Source organism: Atractosteus spatula, chromosome 11 (assembly GCF_055471065.1).
Source record: "Atractosteus spatula isolate fAtrSpa1 chromosome 11, fAtrSpa1.hap1, whole genome shotgun sequence".
NCBI classification, from domain to species: Eukaryota; Metazoa; Chordata; class Actinopteri; order Semionotiformes; family Lepisosteidae; genus Atractosteus; species Atractosteus spatula.
Window position 1 is genome coordinate 27,752,447 of NC_142716.1, and position 21,434 is coordinate 27,773,880.

The following is a 21,434-nucleotide window of genomic DNA, read 5'->3' on the forward strand; positions in this document are numbered from 1 at the left end:
ATGCTTCAAGTTGATCAATAATGTAGTAACTGTACTGTATATGAAGATGTGGTGATTGTTTTTATTTAACCTTATCCACCTGTTCTGAAAAGCATAGGTTGTCTTGTGTTTTGCAATACGTAGTCTGTGGTGTTATTGATTTAGCTAGTAAAAATATATATATTACTCATCCATTGTGTGGTTTCTGTGTAAAGTGTTGTCAGCATTACACTATTAATGTATTACAATACTGCTGTGAAAACAAACTTATTGATTATGTTTAAAAGACACTGGAGATCACTTGCATTTGCAATATTTTGAGAAAAGTGTAGTGTTGAAAGCTAATACACACGTATATTCCCCCCCGATATATTCAGTACTTCATTCAAAAAATGTTTTTTTAGATGCATGACTTCCTCATGATACATATCCTTTCTAAATACATTTTACTTTTGCTATTAAGGTCAGTACTGAATAGTTTAGGAACATGTAAAGGTTTATTCCATGCTGAAAAGAGAAGAAAAGAAACAATATTTCAGCTGTAGAGTCTTCTTCAGGTGTCAGTTCCCGTTTCTTTTCTTCTCTTTTGCAGCCTACGCGTGTTGACGCACTACCTACTTGAGCTACTGCAGAGTTTTCTTACATATTACTTACCACCATTTGCTTTGACTTGGAAAAACTATGCAGTATCTTTTGAAAAGCAGCCCTTTCTTGTTCGTCTATTTCTGCCAGCCACGTGTTACTGGCAGTCCTCAAATGTGTCAACTACTGTGAGGAAGGCCTTCCACACTCCAGGCCTGCTTGTGCACACAGCCCCGCCTCCTCTTCTCGTTTGACTGATCTCTCGGTTCGTGTCCGCGATGCAGGTCCAGTGCGGACCCCCGCCCTTCGTCACACACCACTTGGAGTGGTCCACCATGATGCCGAAAGGCCTGGCCTCTGGCAGCTGCATCGTCGTCACGTTGTACACCTTGTGCACCACGGAGCAATTCGGCAGCAGAGGCCGATGAAGCTTCCCCCAACTTTTGGCAAAGAAGTCGTCTCCTAAATAGTTAACCAGCAAACCCGAGTAGAGATCTGAAACGGAACAGAGTCACAGGTTCCATGTTAGAATCTGTCCCAGGCACACTTTCTACCCAAGAACAAGTGAATGTGTATTTCTCCCCCCCCTCTCTGAATGCTGTACTGTACTGGCTGCTACCCAGAACGTTCTTTTTTAAATCAACACCACCAATATACAGTAGATCAAGTGTGAAGTGTGACATATTGCTTTTGAAGGGCGGTGTTTAAAACTTACTGGATTGTTCCTTTTCTACATAACATTTTTTTAAATGTATTTAAATAAAATATGACAACCGTTTCCAATAACCTTTAAAGTAACAGCAGAATGAGATCCTTGGATCAATTAATCAATTTCTTTTCAAAACTAGTTGAGATTAATGGAACAAACTGCACATGTTATTTAAGTCCTGGTTCCTTTCAAGAAACAGCAGGATGAGATCCTTGAATCAACTACTAAGAAATTAGCTAAATGGGCCAAATGTAACCTCTCGTGTTCTTAGGTATTAAATGGTATCTAAAGAAGCTACACAAGTTATATTTTTATCCTTTCTTGTGTTTAAATCAACATACCAAGAGAAAAACATTTGTTTTAGATTGTTGTATGAATAAAAGATTGAAATATTCTATTAATCAATTTGCTCAAGAATTGGGCTTTACAGAATGTTAATAAAGCACCTACAAACTACCTCAGACACAAATCCTAAACCTAAATTACTACTGAATATAAATGAATGCTTTACTAACATCCCATAAAATCTCTGTTGAAAGAAAGCGATGCTATGAAACCTTAAATCTAAAGTGTAACCGCAGAACCATGTAGGAAAGTTCAGTTGCCAGGTGGCAGATTGAGAAAGTTTCACCAAAACGAAGTCTGCTTTTTTATATAAATACATCTTCAATTGGGAAAGGCTTTGACTAAAAATAAACTGGATATTGTTCCAACAAAATCTTTGTGAGAAAGTGGGTCTTGCTGGCTAGAAACGGCCAACATACCATAGAGTTAGACTTTGTAAAAATTAAATAAATTCAGATTCTGAGAGGCTCAATAAGTGCTTGTTCAGAGTAAATCAGACACTGTTGACCGAGTTTCAGCAGTGATACATAATTCACTGAATACCAACACCAACACAACAAGATTGGGCACTTTGGGATATCCAAGCGATCTCAAACGCGTCCAATAACTGCAACCTCTATGACCTTGTAGTGTTGTCAGTGAAAGAAACATCATTGGTACAACTTATGCCAACTCCGACACTTAGCATCACTGTGGGGCTGTTATAGCACATATTTTGAAGGAATAAGTACATTTCGTCATCTATTCCAAGCTGGTACTGGTCTGGAACTGTGATAATTCATTTGTGATTTTAAAATGTAGAGGCATGCAAAAAATTAGTTAACCAGCAAACTATTGATTCCAAATATCTAAAATGAGAAAAATAACTGATGTGACATTTTCACTTCTCCAGGAACAAACTGCAATAATGAAGCACAGAGATTGTATATGGATCATGGCAACTGTGTTGTTCACTACTGTTTCTGTATTTTGAATTGGAGAATAGTTTCTAAAGAAGCGATCAGTTGGGAAAAAACCGTGATCCATAGACTTTACTGATTTTTTTGTTTTGCAGACTCTAGCTCTGCCTTGGCTTTCTTTTTCTGAACACTGACAGGTTTTGTGCCTTCGCAATGTTGTTTTCCCCCCATCTCACACATTGTTTGAGCAGCTTTTGAAAAGAAATGCGAATGAAGGGGGATGTCTGAAGTAAGTTGTAGAACAGAAAAATACGTTTTGTTTAATCTTAAAACCAATATCTGGCATTGGTATGGGTGGTAGTGCCATTTGCATAAGGGAAATTTCAGATCGACTTGCATTTATCAGAAACTTCATGAAAAGGAATTGAGATTCGAGAGGGAAGAAGTGGTGCTCACCGTCGTTAAATCTAGAGTATTTTGCAAAGCTGGTGAAAGTTTCCCCTGCTAAAGATGTCAGGGGCAGCTGCTTAAACCAAGGCTCTTTCCTGGGATAGCATGTTCTCTGAGCCACACACTGAAGGTCTCTGTGGAAGGTTTGGGGGATGTGATAGTCAAAAGAGTATACATGGATATACTGGAGTTGCACAGCTGTAGAGACAAGAATGAAAAATAACCAAGAGTAAGTATGGCATTTTCATACATCCAGGTCAAATGCCCCCTTTCTTTTTCCATTAGTTTGGAGAGTTACCTTTATTTATTTTCATTTGTTAAACTATCCTCCAAGTTCTAAAATGTTGACATACATTTTCAGCAGCCACAATACACATCATTTAGATTCAATTAGAAAGTCTAAGGCTATTTCGATATTTATTTTCATCTGTATACACAATGAGGTGTAAGTCTATTAGTGTCCACCTATTCTCAGGGTTATATTAAGCGTTCATATGTAATTGAACCACCAACAGAAAATAACAGAATAGACTGGTTTTTGCCCCACAGGTAAATTTAGAATAGGAAAAGAAAAGGTGCACCAAACCAGAACAAAAACTGCAAATAACCAATACTTGAATCTTAAAATCTGGAAAAATTGTACCAAAGGCTTTCAGAAAGTGATAGACAGCTGCGATGTCAATGCCATGGACATACTAAAGCTCAGCAATCAAAGTTGTTCAAGAAAAGCTTCACACAGCTGTATGTACATGTGAACACCTACCTATGTCCTTGAAGGTGCTGTATGTGTAAGTCCCGCAGAAGAAGGTCTGTGCATTTTCATGCCCACTGGAGGGCCAGAATGATGTAGAATGATTTTTCACATCTGGAAGCTCCGGGGTGCTGTGAACCAGCCACACTCCTGTCTGTCTGTCTAACATCACAATCCCTGAAAAAGGTCACACAAGATACATTCAAATCTCAAAATTTGATCGTTTTTGATCCGTCTGGTTTTTCAGTTTCAATGTTTTTAAAGGACAAGTCTGCTCTTTTTGAACAGAGTCCATTATCAAGCCTGCTCCCAGCTGACGAAGTCAATTAATCAATTCAGATCAAAAGTCAGATTAAGAGAATTGAAAACCATAGTCCAAAATAGGACTATTCTTAATCCTATTAATTATTTTCAGTTCTCTTGAACTGACAATTGGCCATGAAGTATGTAGATTTATTTCTTAATCTCAACAATTTAATTTACTGTATTCATTTAGAAATGGGCTACTGTAAATTCAATTCAATAGAAACCTAGAGCCCAAAACAAGCATCTTTAGTTTTGTTTTACCCAGCAGATGAATCTTTTATTATAAACATCAGTATTATATTGACTTACAGAAGTGTTTTTAAACTCAGTGATTTTCACCAGGAGAAAAAGCTCTGATGGCAACAGATTTGTTCTTAGCTTATGTGATGCCTCAGTCAAAGAAATGTAAATGGGAAAAAAAATAATGAACAAAAACAAGATGGAAATATATACTTTAAAGCTTTATGATTCAAGTTTTAAAACCAGAAAACACAGAAAGCTTGTGTTGGTATTCTTCAGACACAGTATATACTTCGGACGTTCCATCATGTCTTGACCATACACAGTAAATCATCAAATAAATGTTTTCTACTGAATCAATGATTTGGACAAAATCTGCAGAATCACACATGTAAATGTTCTACCCTGAAATAGTGTAAATTTTAAAATATTTTATTTTAGATATATATAAAATGAACAATTCACATCCTGCATATGTAGCAAACATTGCACTTGGCTTTAATCATAGGAATAAGCAAGCAAACCCAGCAAGTATTACAGATACAATTATATTGTTTGTTGTGCTGTCTGTGATGTTTTTTCCCCCCCCCATTTTCTGTGTCCTTCTGTCTTGTACAGATGCAGCCATTCAAAATGGGTGGGGTATTTCACGGCATACCCCGGTGGGCGTGTCGCGGTATCACGCGGTATCACGCGGTTAATCGACGTCATTTGACGTCATGCCGGAAACTATCCAGCATCACCTTGTAAAACCGCCAGGGGGAGCTTAACCTCTCATGTACAGCATTTGAGCTTTTAATTTTGAACTGTGTATTACAGCATGTTAATCATCAGTCATTAAAATGTTGGTATATTTTATGAAAGCAAGATTGCTCAGTTGGACAAAAGTACACAACCTACCTTTATCAGAAATATTTATGCATCAAAGCCTTTACCGAAGATATTACTAATAGTATTAATAATGAATGACTTTGGACAAGCTGTATACTCAAAGTATAATTTCTTTAGCACATTTGTACAAGCGCTTGGAATCTGCCCAAGCCATACTTTGTCAGGCATTTTGTTTTACTTCAACGGGCATAAAAACTCCCTTGCTTTTAACAGGGCGTTTCATAATTTCTAACTACGAAAATGATTTAAAATGCGACACTTATCATTCAACTAGAGCTCAAAATATCACAAGGATCCTCAAGAGCACAGCAAAGACTGTATTAAAAGATACTTGTATGAGATACATGAGAATCCAGGCTTTTTTTATCAATGCTTTCTTTTCCGTATACCAGATTTTATGGAACCACTTCAGAAGGGTGTCAGCCAGTCAGATTCCAGGAATCGGTACTTTAAAGGAAAAATACACACCGGTATTCCATTTCTCCCTAAACATTTCAAGCATCAAAGTATTTAACTAGCATGTGAAATAGCGTGTGAAAAAGTGGTAGTTTTAAGCTTTTCTGCTAATATAATATGGAATCGCGTATCTAAAGAATTTAATAACGATATGATTATATTCGTGTACTGCGACAGGGCTGTGTAGGGCTGTTTCGCCTCTCTCTTCATGTGACTTCCCTTGTAGCCTACTGGTCTACGTGCCCGCTTACCAACTCACGGGTTGTGTGTTCAAATCCAGCTGGTGCTGGACTTTTCTCTTAACAAACATTTCTTCGAAAAAATAGAATAGCGATATTATGGACAATCAATTGACTTTTATATTTCAAAATATCACAACATGATCGATTCTAAGTCATTTTTGATAACAATGAATAGTCACCTTCTTCCCTTCTGACAACGGTCCCTGCTTCTGCTTCCTGCTTCTATTGTGTGTGTGTGTGTGTAATAGAGTAAATTTTTATAGAGAAATGGAGGCTGGACAGTATGCGATACAATATAAACATTTATATTGATTTAAATCGTGTTTTGATTTAAATCGCAAACGCGTGTTTAATTATATGTGTTTTTTTAATCATAATCAGGCTAATGCAACATAAATTGATACAGTATCTCTGTCTTCTAGGTATCTTAATAAACTTTCAGCATAGCTTTCTACCCGTTTAGATTTATATTTCTTGAGATTTTGGGATCAAACGTGGAAGGATTAGATTGTAATCGTTTTTATTTTTCAAATACGTTTTAGAAAAGTGTAATCTATACCTGCCCAGACTGTACGCCTTCCTAAACCCCGCCTTTCACTAGTGTCCTGCTCTTCCCCGCGCACCCCAGCCGGGCGCTCTTCGGCCTGTGACCGGGACGAATGTATATTTTAATATTTACACCCGGCGCGGCACCGAGGGAGCGTCTGCATTTATAACTTACAGATGCAGCCATTCAAAATGAGTGAGGTATTTCGCGGCATACCCCGGTGGGCGTGTCGCAGTATCACGCGGTATGACGCAGTTAACGTGGTGTCACGTGGTTAACTATCCGGCGTCGCCTTGTAAAACCGCCAGGGGGAGCTTAACTCTCATGTACAGCTTTCGAGCCTTTAATTTTGAACTGTGTATTACAGCATGTTAATCATCAGTCATTAAAATGTTGGTATATTTTATGAAAGCAAGATTGCTCAGTTGGACAAAAGTACACAACCTACCTTTATCAGAAATATTTATGCATCAAAGCCTTTACTGAAGATATTACTAATAGTATTAATAATGGATGACTTTGGACAAGCTGTATACTCAAAGTATAATTTCTTTAGCACATTTGTACAAGCGCTTGGAATCTGTCCAAGCCATACTTTGTCAGGCATTTTGTTTTACTTCAACGGGCATAAAAACTTCCTTGCTTTTAACAGGGCGTTTCATAATTTCTAACTACGAAAATGATTTAAAATGCGACACCTATCATTCAACTAGAGCTTAAAATATCACAAGGATCCTCAACAGCACAGCAAAGAGTGTATTAAAAGACACTTGTATTTATCAACGCTTTCTTTTCCGTATACCAGATTTTATGGAACCACTTCAGAGGGGTGTCAGCCAGTCAGATTCCAGGAATCGGCACTTTAAAGGAAAAATACACACCAGTATTCCATTTCTCCCTAACGATTTTAAGCATCGAAGTATTTAACTAGCATGTGAAATAGCGTGTGAAAAAGTGGTAGTTTTAAGCTTTTCTGCTAATATAATATGGAATTGCGTATCTAAAGAATTTAATAACGGTATTCGTGTGCTGCGACAGGGCTGTGTAGGGCTGTTTCGCCTGCCTATTCATGCAAGCTGTCTTGTAGCCGACTGGTCTAGGTGCGTGACTACCAGCTGGCAGGTTGTGTGTTCAAATCCAGCTGGTGCTGGACTTTTCTTTTAACAAACATTTCTTCGAAAAAATAGAATAGCGATATTATGGACAATCAATTGACTTTTATATTTCAATATATCGCAACATGATCGATATTTGCGATATTTTGAACATATCTTCCCTTCTGACAGCGGTTCCTGCTTCTATTGTGTGTGTGTGTGCAACAGAGTAAATTTTTATAGAGAAATGGAGGCTGGACAGTATGCGTTACAATATAAACATTTATATTGATTTAAATCGTGTTCTGATTTAAATCGCAAACGCGTGTTTAATTATATGTGTTTTTTAATCATAATCAGGCTAATGCAACATAAATTGATACAGTATCTTTGTCTTCTAAGTATCTTAATAAACTTTCAGCATAGCTTTCTACCCGTTTAGATTTATATTTCTTGGGATTTTGGGATCAAACGTGGAAGGATTAGATTATAATCGTTTTTATTTGTCAAATACGTGATTGTATTTCTGAATGTTATGTGACACCTACAGTAGTTCACTGCTTTAAATACATCGAATTAAGAAAGTTATGTGTAGCACTTTAGATCTTTTTTCTGAACCAGGGAAAATCTGATCATGTTTCTCTATAACAATAATAAAAAACTTTATTTTACATATCGCCTTTAAAAGTGGCATCTCAAAGCAATACAGTAGATCGAAAAACAGTTAAAAGGGACCAAATTAAATACCAGACAATCGCAAACGCGTTTTCAATAAAATTATTTTATTCATTCAGCAGTTTGTGAGAGGGACATCCAGCAGGGGAGACACACCCACCGGTTTTCATTGACAAAATTGTTTTTTTTCAATTCCTCTTGTCTAACAGGAATGTTTTGTTTGTGGACAGACTGTTAGACAAGAGGAAAAGACCGCCTCCTCCTACGAAGCATTAATCGCGTATCTAAGGAAAATTGCAGTATACCTTTGTTCATGCACATCATTATACAGTACAGTATCTCAATTTGTATTTCGATAAAAAAAATCGTTTGCCCAGCCACTACTGTTGTTATTGTTTTTATCCTGTAAAGCGTTTCCTTTTTCTGCGTTTTCCATTTCTTTTTTCTGATCACTCGCTTTCTGGATACACATCTCACCTGTCCTGTTCTTTGTTTTCCTGGTTTGCTGATTATGCCTGCTGCGGTCCACTCCTACCCTCACACCTAAAGAATACTATTTTAAATTTCTTGGCGCAGTTCATTAACCCTTGTATGTGCTGTCCGCGCCAAAAATGCAATTAAAAAAAAGTCAAAAAACGCGCTCAAAATACAATTTATAGCTTAATAAGATACACTCCACAGGCAAAATTAAAGACAAAATTAAAGACGATTAAAATCTGTAATCTTTCCACTTGTACTGTGAGTCATCGGACAGTTTCTGCTTTGTGTAAGGATGGTGAGAAAGCTGTGCTCAATGTATTTAAGGGACTTAAAAGTTAAAGGAGATGCTTAATATTGCTTGACTAATTTTAAAAACCAAGTTATAAATGCAGACGCTCCCTCGGTGCCGCGCCGGGTGTAAATATCAAAGTATACATTCCCAACAAGAATTGTACCCATCTTTCATGCAAATAAAACACCTTGAATTGAATTGAATTGAGGGAGAGAGGGGGGTAGTGGGACAGAGATACTGTAGACAGACTCAAGGCAAATAAGATACTTATGGGTACGCAGGCATTCACGACAGCAACATACAAAACGTTTGCACGTACTGTATAGTTAAGTTATTACTTGGTTTTCAAAATGCAACGAAATACAATATTGTTGTTGCTGCTGTTCTGGTTGTTTTTATCCCGTAAAGCGTTTTGAGAAGCCACCTTTAAAGGCGATATATACTGTAAAACCGCTGATTCTTATGGAATGTGTTCCGCAGGAGATTCAAATTTTTATTTATTTATTTTTTAATCGCGTATCTTAGGAAATCTCAGTATAACTTTGTTCATGAACAGTGGCATGTTACATTATCATTCGTTTTTTTAACAAGGCTCGCCAGCTAATGTGAATTGAAACCTGTCTTGCTAGTTTTTAAAGTCGTGCATGTGTAAACTGTACTAGAGGGCATGCAAGTTACTCTGCCCCTTTCAGCTGCAGGGAGTCCCTCTGCTGCAACACACAGCAGACAGAACGGGAGACTATTGCCTTTCATATCTGACACCAGTGAAGTAAAAGGGGTGTCTAAAGGGGTGATTTCAGACCACATTTTAGTTACTTTATTTTGTTTACTTTTAACATTTCTGTAATTTACAGTAGATGTCACAATAGAAGCCCGAAGCCTATTATACTTAGTCTAGCCTTGGATCCTCTGAGTCCCATGACTCAGTCTTGTCTGCTTTCCTAGAATAAAACCAGTTAAGTCTTGTGTACTATGCAATTTATATTTTCCGATTCCATGCATTCCCTTAATGTTTAGAGTTTACTATATTCTCCAGACTCAAACACATAAGTACTAATAGCTCTGTCCCTTTAGGAGACTCTTTGCAGTACTGTGTCCCACTACCCCCATGAATTCTTTAGGTTGGGTCTAATATTTTCCAGTAATATACAGAATGGGATACAAAATGCTGTCAGGCAGGTAACAGAAAAGAGAAAAATATAAATATTTCCATTTTACAGACGTTCACACATTTATAACATTTTGGCTCAATAAAAAGCTAACCCAATAATTAAATGTGATAAAGTATAGTTTGGATGTTTATACATTCATGTTAATCGTATTCTTGATTTATTTCATGTTTCATTTGCTAACTTAGAGCATATTGTGCAATGAAGAATAAAATAGCTGCATGACAAGTGACTTCCTTCTCTCAGTGGAAATTAAAAGGTAGCCTGATAAATTATAATAAGACAGTAAGAAAGGTTCCAATCAGGAGGAGACAATTCTTTCCATTTTTTTGTTTGATTGCTGGTAGCAAACTGATCTGAGGATCTACTCCAGCTCTTTCTCTTTTTATCATACAGTAAATCTTATTTTCTTGCTTTCTGAAACACAATATAACAAAAAATAACCTCACAAACTCAAAGAAAAAATCCTTGCTCCCCCCCCTTCCCTTGGCAGTACTTCCTCCCATGCTTTTAACTAAGGGCATCTAAAATACTGTCAAACAGCTACAATGGTATCTCTGTACAAGGCTTTGACTGTGTCAATCACAGCACCTACCATTCCCTTACCAGCAACAACATGGATTCTAACACTCAGACATTAAAAAAAGTCAGGCCAAGAGAGAAAATACCGAGCTTTACAACATGCGGTACCAGTAACATTTTACCCACAGTAGACTCACCAACCAGATGTGTTTCAGTTTCTGTGATAAGCCTAGATTAATCATATCCTCTCCTCTAGTAGGAGCACCAAGTGTAAACATGTAACGCCCCTATTAAAAATAATGGCAAAACAGAAGTTCACTCTTTCTAGAACATACCTTCCTATGGACACTCCTAAAATGTATAAAATAGTGTCCACAGCATCTCATAATAGAGGCAAATGGGGAACTACAAACTCATTTCATACAATGCCATCCATGAGGGGTTAAATACACCCTGAGAGAAATTAATTTCTGGATAATTCAACGGCTGTGATTTCTGGAATATGTATTATCCCAAATATTTTCAAAAGAAATTGAATCATTTCAATGAATCTGTGCCATTCAAGTACCTGCTCCAGACAGTAACCACTGCTAAGGGTTTATATGAAGCTTGCATTAAAAGACTTTAAAAAAATGTCATGTTCCCATAAAAAAGTCATGCCTTGGAGTATAGACCCCCAAAGGAATGCCATAGACTCAAACTGCAAAATAAACACATACAGAAAGAAAGTATTTGTATTGTAATTGCAAATCCTGGTATGAGTGATTGGTATGACTTTCCTCATTACAAATCTCTTATTAGAATTTAAATTTCTCTGTAACTCCAGGTCAGAACAGAGAAAATGTAACTGCCTTAAGGAGTTTACGATTATGAAAAATAGAAGGATAAGCATGATACGTATGTCTTCTGTCATTTTCTAAGTCATGTTACTGAGCACCAAATCTTATTGAGAATATGAATCCATTTAAGGTTTATACCATTAAAGTAAAGGTTTATTCCATGCTGAAAATGTTTGTACCAGACTTTTTTGAGGCCTGTTTAATTGTGTCTGAAGTCTGATGTTGTAAATTTTATTGTTAAAAAGATCCATGAAAATGTCACTACTAAAGTTAGCTGGTACTGTTGGTATTGTAAGTGGCAAGTAGAGCTCATATTTTAGATTTTGTGTAGTTTCTAGCTTTGAACTGTGTGTTGGATGCACATGAATTGAAGGAATGGGCAAACATAGCTGATGTGGATCCACAGAGCCAGCATATTAAGATGTTTATAATTAGAGGCAATTTGTTTAAATAACTAGGTATGGATACTGATGTGCAAGAGAGGTGGAAAGGCTGTTTCCTTAAGCCAGCCCTATAAAATGTTTTATTCTCAGTGAGATGCTGCCATTTCATAGTGGGTTTCTAACACTGTGTATAGTTCCATCCACACAGTGCCTTTACTTCCATCCATTTCTAATCTCTTTATCCAGTACAGAGGATTTGGAGCCTATCCCAGTAAGCGACGGACACAAGGCAGAATACACCCTGGACATAGCGCCAGTCCATCACAGGACAGACAGACACAAACACACACACACCAGGGCCAGTTTAAATCTAACCTCAGAACCTTTCTTTTCAGAAGACTTAGTGTCTGTATCTGCTTCATTTTCTAATTTTGGTAGCACCTCTAACTGCTTGTCTTTCTTATATGCATTTACTTTGTAATCTGTGGTCCTTTTATCTGTTTTTACATCTACTGTATTGCTTTGAGATGCCACCTTTAATGGTGATATATCAAATAAAGTTTTTTATTATTGTTATAGGGAAACATGATCAGATTTAAAAAGATCTAAAGTATACTAGTTTGTCACTCTTCTCATTCCCTTTGCTAAATGACTTTTCATACTAATCTGATCAATCTAACTGCCAGTTTTCTGTGCTTTCTCTATCCTGCTAGATTTCCAATTATTCTGAAAATTTTCATCTTGAAATAACTCATTTCTAAATACCTTTTCACTGTTAACATCTTGCAGCAACTCTGCGACAAAATATACACTCTGACAGTTCATCCTGCTACCAACATTAAATAGAACAAATCTTAAGATTTCTATATTTATGTCTTTATTTAGTGGTTTCATTAGTGACAAAGGCTAAACTTTCTTGGAAAAATGTCTTTTATGTGTTGCGGAAAAAACTGACTCGCTTTAACAAAATATGTTTACAAATCCTTTCACCTGGCATTTTCGTAGTTAGAAATTATGGAACGCTCTGTTAAAAGCAAGGGAGTTTTTATGTCCGTTGCAGTTCTTTTGCAACATGAATATAATTATATCGTTATTAATTTCTTGAGATACGCGATTCCATATTATATTCCCTTTTAATCAAATTCTAAAAGTATGCTTGTTGACTCCGGTATCGCGTTAGTTAAAGACTTCGATGCTTAAAATGTTTAGGGAGAAATGGAAAACTGGTGTGTATGTTTTCTTTAAAGTACCGAGACCAGCCATATACTGTATGTTTAAGTTCCAAAATTAATATCGTTTATGGACTTCACACGCGTTGCAGTATGCTCCTATTCTTTTTATGCTCAGGCACTAAGATCTCCCTTCTGCTTTGTGTAAGGATGGTATCAAAAGCAATCTTAAGTGGTGAGAAAGCTGTGCTCAATGTATTTAAGGGACTTAAATGTAAAAGGAGATGCTTCATATTGCTTGACTAATTTTAAAAACTAAGTTATAAATGCAGACGCTCCCTCGGTGCGCTGCTCTGGTGCGCCGGCTCTTACACAGTGCCTGTCTGCCGTAAGCGTTACAATATACATACCCAACACTGCTTGTACCCATCTGTCATGCAAATAAAACACCTTGAATTGAATTGAATTGAGGGGAGAGGGGGGGAATACTAAAGACAATACTGGCTCAATACCAATACGGGCTTTGACGTGCTAATGCGTTGGTTTAACAGTCCGGGTGTGGCAGGCTTCCAATGTCAACTCGACTCGATTGGAAGACAATGAACGTATTTTAGCCCTAAATGAATTAATAGCAAACATGGTTTACATAAAATACATTTTTCCAAGAAAGTTTATAATAATACGATCTATAGTTGAAATCTGAGCCTACTTTAAAAATAAAGGAAAAGCATTTTCAGAGAGCAATCACGCTGTGTTTATGTAGAAAAAGCGATTAGGTTTATGAGCAATCTAATTACCTATTCGCTTAAAACGCTATATAAAATAAAGTTTATTTAGAGATGAATGATCAGTGTCGCAGTTTAAATAATGGGAGTCAGGAAACTAACACACAGCGCCACCGGATTTAATAACGCAATAAAAACGCTATAAAATAATGTGACTAGACACAGAAAAAGTTTACAGCACAGTACAATAATAAATGCTGACCATGACTTTAGAAGCATAAATTACCTTACACTCAATTTAAACACAAGCTGTCTTTCTGTATGAACCTCTAAGCTGGTTCATACAGAAAATGTAGAAATGCATTAGCCTGATTATGATTAAAAAACACACATAATTAAACACGCGTTTGCGATTTAAATCAGAACACTACCCCCCTCTCTCCCTCAATTCAATTCAATTCAAGGTGTTTTATTTGCATGACAGATGGGTACAATTCTTGTTGGGAATGTATACTTTGATATTTACACCCGGCGCGGCACCGAGGGAGCGTCTGCATTTATAACTTGGTTTTTAAAATTAGTCAAGCAATATGAAGCATCTCCTTTAACTTTTAAGTCCCTTAAATACATTGAGCACAGCTTTCTCACCATCCTTACACAAAGCAGAAACTGTCCGATGACTCACAGTACAAGTGGAAAGATTACAGATTTTAATCGTCTTTAATTTTGTCTTTAATTTTGCCTGTGGAGTGTATCTTATTAAGCTATAAATTGTATTTTGAGTGCGTTTTTTGACTTTTTTTTAATTGCATTTTCGGCGCGGACAGCACATACAAGGGTTAATGAACTGCGCCAAGAAATTTAAAATAGTATTCTTTAGGTGTGAGGGTAGGAGTGGACCGCAGCAGGCATAATCAGCAAACCAGGAAAACAAAGAACAGGACAGGTGAGATGTGTATCCAGAAAGCGAGTGATCAGAAAAAGGAAATGGAAAACGCAGAAAAAGGAAACGCTTTACAGGATAAAAACAATAACAACAGTAGTGGCTGGGCAAACGATTTTTTTTATCGAAATACAAATTGAGATACTGTACTGTATAATGATGTGCATGAACAAAGGTATACTGCAAAGTTTCCTTAGATACGCGATTAATGCTTCGTAGGAGGAGGCGGTCTTTTCCTCTTGTCTAACAGTCTGTCCACAAACAAAACATTCCTGTTAGACAAGAGGAATTGAAAAAAAAACAATTTTGTCAATGAAAACTGGTGTGTGTGTCTCTCCCTGCTGGATGTCCCTCTCACAAACTGCTGAATGAATAAAATAATTTTATTGAAAACGCGTTTGCGATTGTCTGGTATTTAATTTGGTCCCTTTTAACTGTTTTTCGATCTACTGTATTGCTTTGAGATGCCACTTTTAAAGGCGATATGTAAAATAAAGTTTTTTATTATTGTTATAGAGAAACATGATCAGATTTTCCCTGGTTCAGAAAAAAGATCTAAAGTGCTACACATAACTTTCTTAATTCGATGTATTTAAAGCAGTGAACTACTGTAGGTGTCACATAACATTCAGAAATACAATCACGTATTTGACAAATAAAAACGATTATAATCTAATCCTTCCACGTTTGATCCCAAAATCCCAAGAAATATAAATCTTGACGGGTAGAAAGCTATGCTGAAAGTTTATTAAGATACTTAGAAGACAAAGATACTGTATCAATTTATGTTGCATTAGCCTGATTATGATTAAAAAACACATATAATTAAACACGCGTTTGCGATTTAAATCAGAACACGATTTAAATCAATATAAATGTTTATATTGTAACGCATACTGTCCAGCCTCCATTTCTCTATAAAAATTTACTCTGTTGCACACACACACACAATAGAAGTAGGAACCGCTGTCAGAAGGGAAGATATGTTCAAAATATCGCAAATATCGATCATGTTGCGATATTTTGAAATATAAAAGTCAATTGATTGTCCATAATATCGCTATTCTATTTTTTTGAAGAAATGTTTGTTAAAAGAAATGTCCAGCACCAGCTGGATTCGAACACACAACCTGCCAGCTGGTAGTCACGCACCTAGACCAGTCGGCTACAAGACAGCTCGCATGAACAGGCAGGCGAAACAGCCCTACACAGCCCTGTCGCAGCACACGAATACCGTTATTAAATTCTTTAGATACGTGATTCCATATTATATTCCCTTTTAAGCAAATTCTAAAAGTATGCTTGTTGACTCCGGTATCACGTTAGTTAAAGACTTCAAAGCTTAAAATGTTTAGGGAGAAATGGAATACTGGTGTGTATTTTTTTCTTTAAAGTACCAAGACCAGCTATATACTGTATGTTTATGTTCCAAAATTAATATCGTTTATGGCCTTCACACGCGTTACAGTATGCTCCTATTCTTTTTATGCTCAGCTACTAAGATTTCCCTTCAGTGGTAAAATTCAATATCTACAACGGGCACAGCAAAGACGTTTACTGTAAGTCTTTCTACAACAGACCAACGGACCACGAGTGCCCCTGTTGGTCAACCAATCACGTACTGCGGTGCCACGCGTCATCTTGCGTCACACTGAGCGACGCCACCTGCGGTACGTGTCTGTAACGCGCACTTTGAATGGCTGCATCTGTAGTTTTTAAAATTAGTCAAGCAATATGAAGCATCTCCTTTTACTTTTAAGTCCCTTAAATACATTGAGCACAGCTTTCTCACCACTTAAGATTACTTTTTGATACTATCCTTACACAAAGCAGAAACTTTCCGATGACATACGGTACAAGTGGAAAGATTACAGATTTTAATCGTCTTTAATTTTGTTACGTTATACGTTTTAGGAACGTTTCATCTAAACAAACACCACAAAACTATTCTCGATTGTATTTCTGAATGTTATGTTACACCTACAGTAGTTCACTGCTTTAAATACATCGAATTAAGAATGTTAGGTGTAGCACTTTAGATCTTTTTTTCTGAACCAGGGAAAATCTGATCATGTTTCTCTATAACAATAATAAAAAACTTTATTTTACATATCACCTTTAAAAGTGGCATCTCAAAGCAATACAGTAGATCGAAAAACAGTTAAAAGGGACCAAAGTAAATACCAGACAAACGCAAACGCGTTTTTAATAAAATGCTTTTATTCATTCAGCAGAGAGTGAGAGGGACATCCAGCAGAGAGAGACACACACACCGGATTCCATTGACAAAAAGTAATTGTTTTTTTTACATGTTTTGTTTGTGGACAGACTGTCCACAAACGTGAGACTGTCTTTCTCAGACTTACATCCCCGAATGTCCCCCGCCCCGGTCAACAATCCTAGGAAGGCTAGGTGCCTTTTGCCGAAGTCGGGAGACATTGGAGGCTTGCCACACCCGGACTGTTAAACCAACGCATTAGCACGTCAAAGCCCATTGAGGACCCGGGCGCAATAATTGTTTTGTCCCTTGATTTACTGATCTGCATTAATTATGGAAATCGAGTTCCTGCTCTGTGCAGACGACCTGGTCCCGCTGTCGCCCACAGAACAGAGGCTGCGCCAGAACCTGGCACTGCTGGAGCAGCACTGTCAGACCTGGGCGCCGACAGTCAATCTGGACAAGACCAGAGTTATGGTTTTCCAGAAAAAAAACCAGACCTCAGGGAAACAGGTACAAATTCACACTTAACAACACATTAACACCTAACAACGGGAGCAGGGACGAATTAGGCCAGTACCCACTATTGTTAAACATACAGAAAAGGATATTAAAGTATTGAATATTAGTATTGGCTTTAGTATTAGCCATACAGAACATTAAAGTGCCACTTTTCCATTCAGCGGGCGCCTGAGCCGCTGTGTCCTATCTTCTGACAGTCGCCATTTACTCTATCACACACACACACACACACACACACACACACACACACACACACACACACACACACACACACAATAGAAGCAGGAAGCAGAAGCAGGGACCGTTGTAAGAAGGGAAGAAGGCGACTATTCATTGTTATCAAAAATGACTTAGAATCGATCATGTTGTGATATTTTGAAATATAAAAGTCAATTGATTGTCCATAATATCGCTATTCTATTTTTTCGAAGAAATGTTTGTTAAAAGAAAAATCCAGCACCAGCTGGATTTGAACACACAACCCATGAGTTGGTAATCAGGCACGTAGACCAGTAGGCTACAAGGGAAGTCGCATGAAGAGAGAGGCGAAACAGCCCTACACAGCCCTGTCGCAGTACACGGATATAATCATATCGTTATTAAATTCTTTAGATACGCGATTCCATATTATATTCCCTTTTAAGCAAATTCTAAAAGTATGCTTGTTGACTCCGGTATCTCTTTAGTTAAAGACTTCGATGCTTAAAATGTTTAGGGAGAAATGGAATACTGGTGTGTATTTTTCTTTAAAGTACCAAGACCAGCCATATACTGTATGTTTATGTTCCAAAATTAATATCGTTTATGGCCTTCACACGCGTTACAGTATGCTCCTATTCTTTTTATGCTCAGCTACTAAGATTTCCCTTCAGTGGTAAAATTCAATATCTACAACGGGTACAGCAAAGACGTTTACTGTAAGTCTTTCTACGACAGACCAACGGACCACGAGGGCCCCTGTCGGTCAGCCAATCACATACTGCGGTGCCGCGCGTCATCTTGCGTCACAATGCGCGACGCCACCTGCAGTACGTGTCTGTAACGTGCACTTTGAATGGCTGCATCTGTACATTATAAAATGTTACTTACCTTTGCTGTGTCCAAAAGATGAAGGAGCAGGTTTAAATGACTTTGGAGGTTGATCATTGTATAGAAGATACCCAAAGTCCACAGTCTTTTAGGAAGGAATATAAAAAATATCAATACAAAGTCTGTATTTGTATTGCACAAAAGGCTTTTGAATTATAAGAGAAGCCTGTGAAAATAAACAGATCGAAAAGACAATGTATATCCTGACCTCACTTTCTGGGAGATGACACAGATTATAAATAAAGGTTTCTTACCTTTTTATGAATGTAAGACAAAAAAGGCTGCAAAGTCTGCCCCACTGCACTCTTGGAGTCATTCACCAATTTCTTCCCATATACCCAGCCATTGGTATGGTCATCCATGTAGAGGTATCGCAGACCTCTTCCTTCATCGTGGTCTGGCAGCTTATACAGAATAAACCTGTATGATTCCAAAAACACATAAAAGAGTATTACATACTGTATACTGCTCTAGAACTGTGACACTGTACAATGTGTCCTGGGTGTTGGACAGACAGTGTTAACTGTTGTGATCACTAGAAAATAAAAAGGGCACTTAAACAATACTAGTGTCTGTTGCCAGTCTGTGGGTGCACTGGTGCTTCTGGGAGATGAACAGAACCTGTGGCAAGAGAAGATGGGTCAAGCAGCCTTGATCATTTCTAGGTGATGTAGTGGCCTACAAAGCGAAAATAGCTCTTGTTTTTAGGGGTCGCCCATGTTTGACATGAGCATTGTGGCAAGACTAGAATAATCTTATGCGATTAGAGCTCATTTTCTGCATTTTAAACCAGCAGAGCTCTGTAGAATTGAACTGCAGCAGTTGACAAAGAGTCAACAGTTGACTAAAAGAAGCGAGGCAAGGCAAGCATCTCACAAACATTACTCTCCTCAAGAATACATTCTGGTGAATCGTTTCAAAACGAACTATTGAAAGGAAAAAAAAACTTTAAAATCCAATAGTAATTTCTTTATGACAAAAAAAAATCATAGACAATGTACCCTGGATTTACAGATGCAGCCATTCAAAGTGCGCAGCACAGGCACGTACTGGGGATAATTGGCTACGTCATTGCGCATCGTGATGGGAGATGACGCAGAATACCGCGGTACGTGATTGGTTGACCGACAGGGGCACTCGTGGTGCGTTGGTCGGTCGTAGAAAGATTTAAATGTCTTTACTGTGCCCGTTTAAGTATTGAATATTTATATGGAATTTTACCACTGAAGGGAAATCTTAGTAGCTGAGCATAAAAAAGAATAGGAGCATACTGTAACGCGTGTGAAAGCCATAACCGATATTAATTTTGGAACATAAACATACAGTATATGGCTGGTCTCGGTACTTTAAAGAAAAAATACACACCAGTATTCCATTTCTCCCTAAACATTTTAAGCATCGAAGTCTTTAACCAACATGATACCGGAGTCAACAAGCATACTTTTAGAATTTGATTAAAATGGAATATAATATGGAATCGCGTATCTAAAGAAATTAATAACGATATAATTATATTCATGTACCGCAACACAAGAATAGTACATGCTGTACGATGTCTGTTGATAATGTTTCTGTAGGGCTTTTTCAACACTCCTCATGTGACCTTGCCAGTGGCGCTGTGGGTTAGGTTCCCGACTCACACATCACATGTTGGGTGTTTGAATCCAGCCAGAGCCATTACTTTTTTTTTTAACAAACATTTCTTTGAAAAAATAAAATAGGGTTAGTGTTAGGGTTACTGTCAAACTAAATCAACAATTGATTTAAGGACGATCTGTCAAAGTGCAATGAAATACAATATTGTTGTTGTTATTGTTGTTTTTATCCTGTAAAGCGTTTTGAGAAGCCACCTTTAAAGGCGCTATATAAAAGCGCTGATTCTTATGGAATGTGTTTTCTTTCTTCTTTTTTTCAGCATGGAATAAACCTATTACTTGATTCTTATGGATGCCCGGTTCCGCCGGGGATTAAAAAAAAAACCCCATGGAATCGCGTACAGTATCTAAGGAAATAGCAGTATAACCTTATTCATGCACAAATAGTGGCATATTACATTATTAAATTTGGGTGTCTCCTCTTGCCAGAAACCTATAAATTGCATTTTGAGTGCGGTTTTTGACTTTTTTTAAATTTTTTAAATTACAACCCATAAATAAAGCTGATACTGTTTAGACTTTTAATTATTTAAAACTGTATTACAGCAGCACAATGCACAATGCAAAGTAAATCGCTATCTTTGTCTTCTGTGTAATAATGTTCACCTCTCTGTCCAGCAAATTAACAATAGTAATAATAATGAACTTTATTGTATATGGCGCCTTTAAAGGTGGCTCCTCAAAGCGCTTTACAGGATAAAAACAATAACAACAATACTGTTAGGCTGGGCAAACAATTTTTTTAAAAAAAGACATACAAAATGAGATATAAAGATGTGTTCCGGCTTAGACATTAACGAAGAGCATAATGAAGGTCATAAAGGTCATAAACGATATTAATTTTGGAACATCAATATATTATGTAAACTGTATGTTGCTGTTATTGGTATTTTAAAGAAAAAATACTGTAAAATCCTGGGTTCGGTACAATGTTTCAGGCATTCATGTGAAGGACAACAGAGCTTTCACTGGCCGATTATCAAACTTTATTGATAAATCAAAAACAAAAACTATCCGACCAAACCAGAAAAAGAAAAAAAGAATAACGGACACAGCGCGAGCCTGCATTCTCTCCTCAGCCGTCCACACCACACTTTTCCCTGGGTCAGAGATTAAATAAAACTTCACTCGCACCAAACAAATGACCACACACTGAACACTGAACATGTTAACCCAAATATGTCTCACAATACTTTTATGGTACATTACTTTGCTAAAATGTATTTAAAAATAAAAACGATTACAAACACCAGCAGAGAGAG

The 21,434-nt window shown here is 37.2% G+C and overlaps 1 protein-coding gene across 1 annotated transcript; it reads right to left on the bottom strand.

The window, feature by feature from the left end:
- Window positions 1-718: 718 nt before the first annotated feature.
- LOC148823783 (deoxyribonuclease-2-alpha-like) lies at window positions 719-19,596 on the bottom strand. Its single transcript, XM_088928142.1, has 6 exons — window positions 19,519-19,596; window positions 18,772-18,921; window positions 18,518-18,602; window positions 3,728-3,892; window positions 2,971-3,162; window positions 719-1,056 (listed from the first exon to the last, which is right to left on the bottom strand). Exons 1-6 carry the CDS (start codon window positions 19,594-19,596, stop codon window positions 719-721), a joined length of 1,008 nt encoding a protein of 335 aa, XP_088784268.1.
- Between the last annotated feature and the right edge of the window lie 1,838 nt (window positions 19,597-21,434).

Excerpts from the sequence above, each read along its gene's own strand:
- LOC148823783 (XM_088928142.1), bottom strand. The coding sequence starts at position 19,596 with ATGCGCAATGACGTAGCCAATTATCCCCAGTACGTGCCTGTGCTGCGC. Across the intron at positions 18,603-18,771 it reads TGTCTTACATTCATAAAAAG|ACTGTGGACTTTGGGTATCT; the intron begins GTAAGAAACCTT and ends CCTTCCTAAAAG. Across the intron at positions 1,057-2,970 it reads ATACTCTAGATTTAACGACG|ATCTCTACTCGGGTTTGCTG; the intron begins GTGAGCACCACT and ends GTTCCGTTTCAG.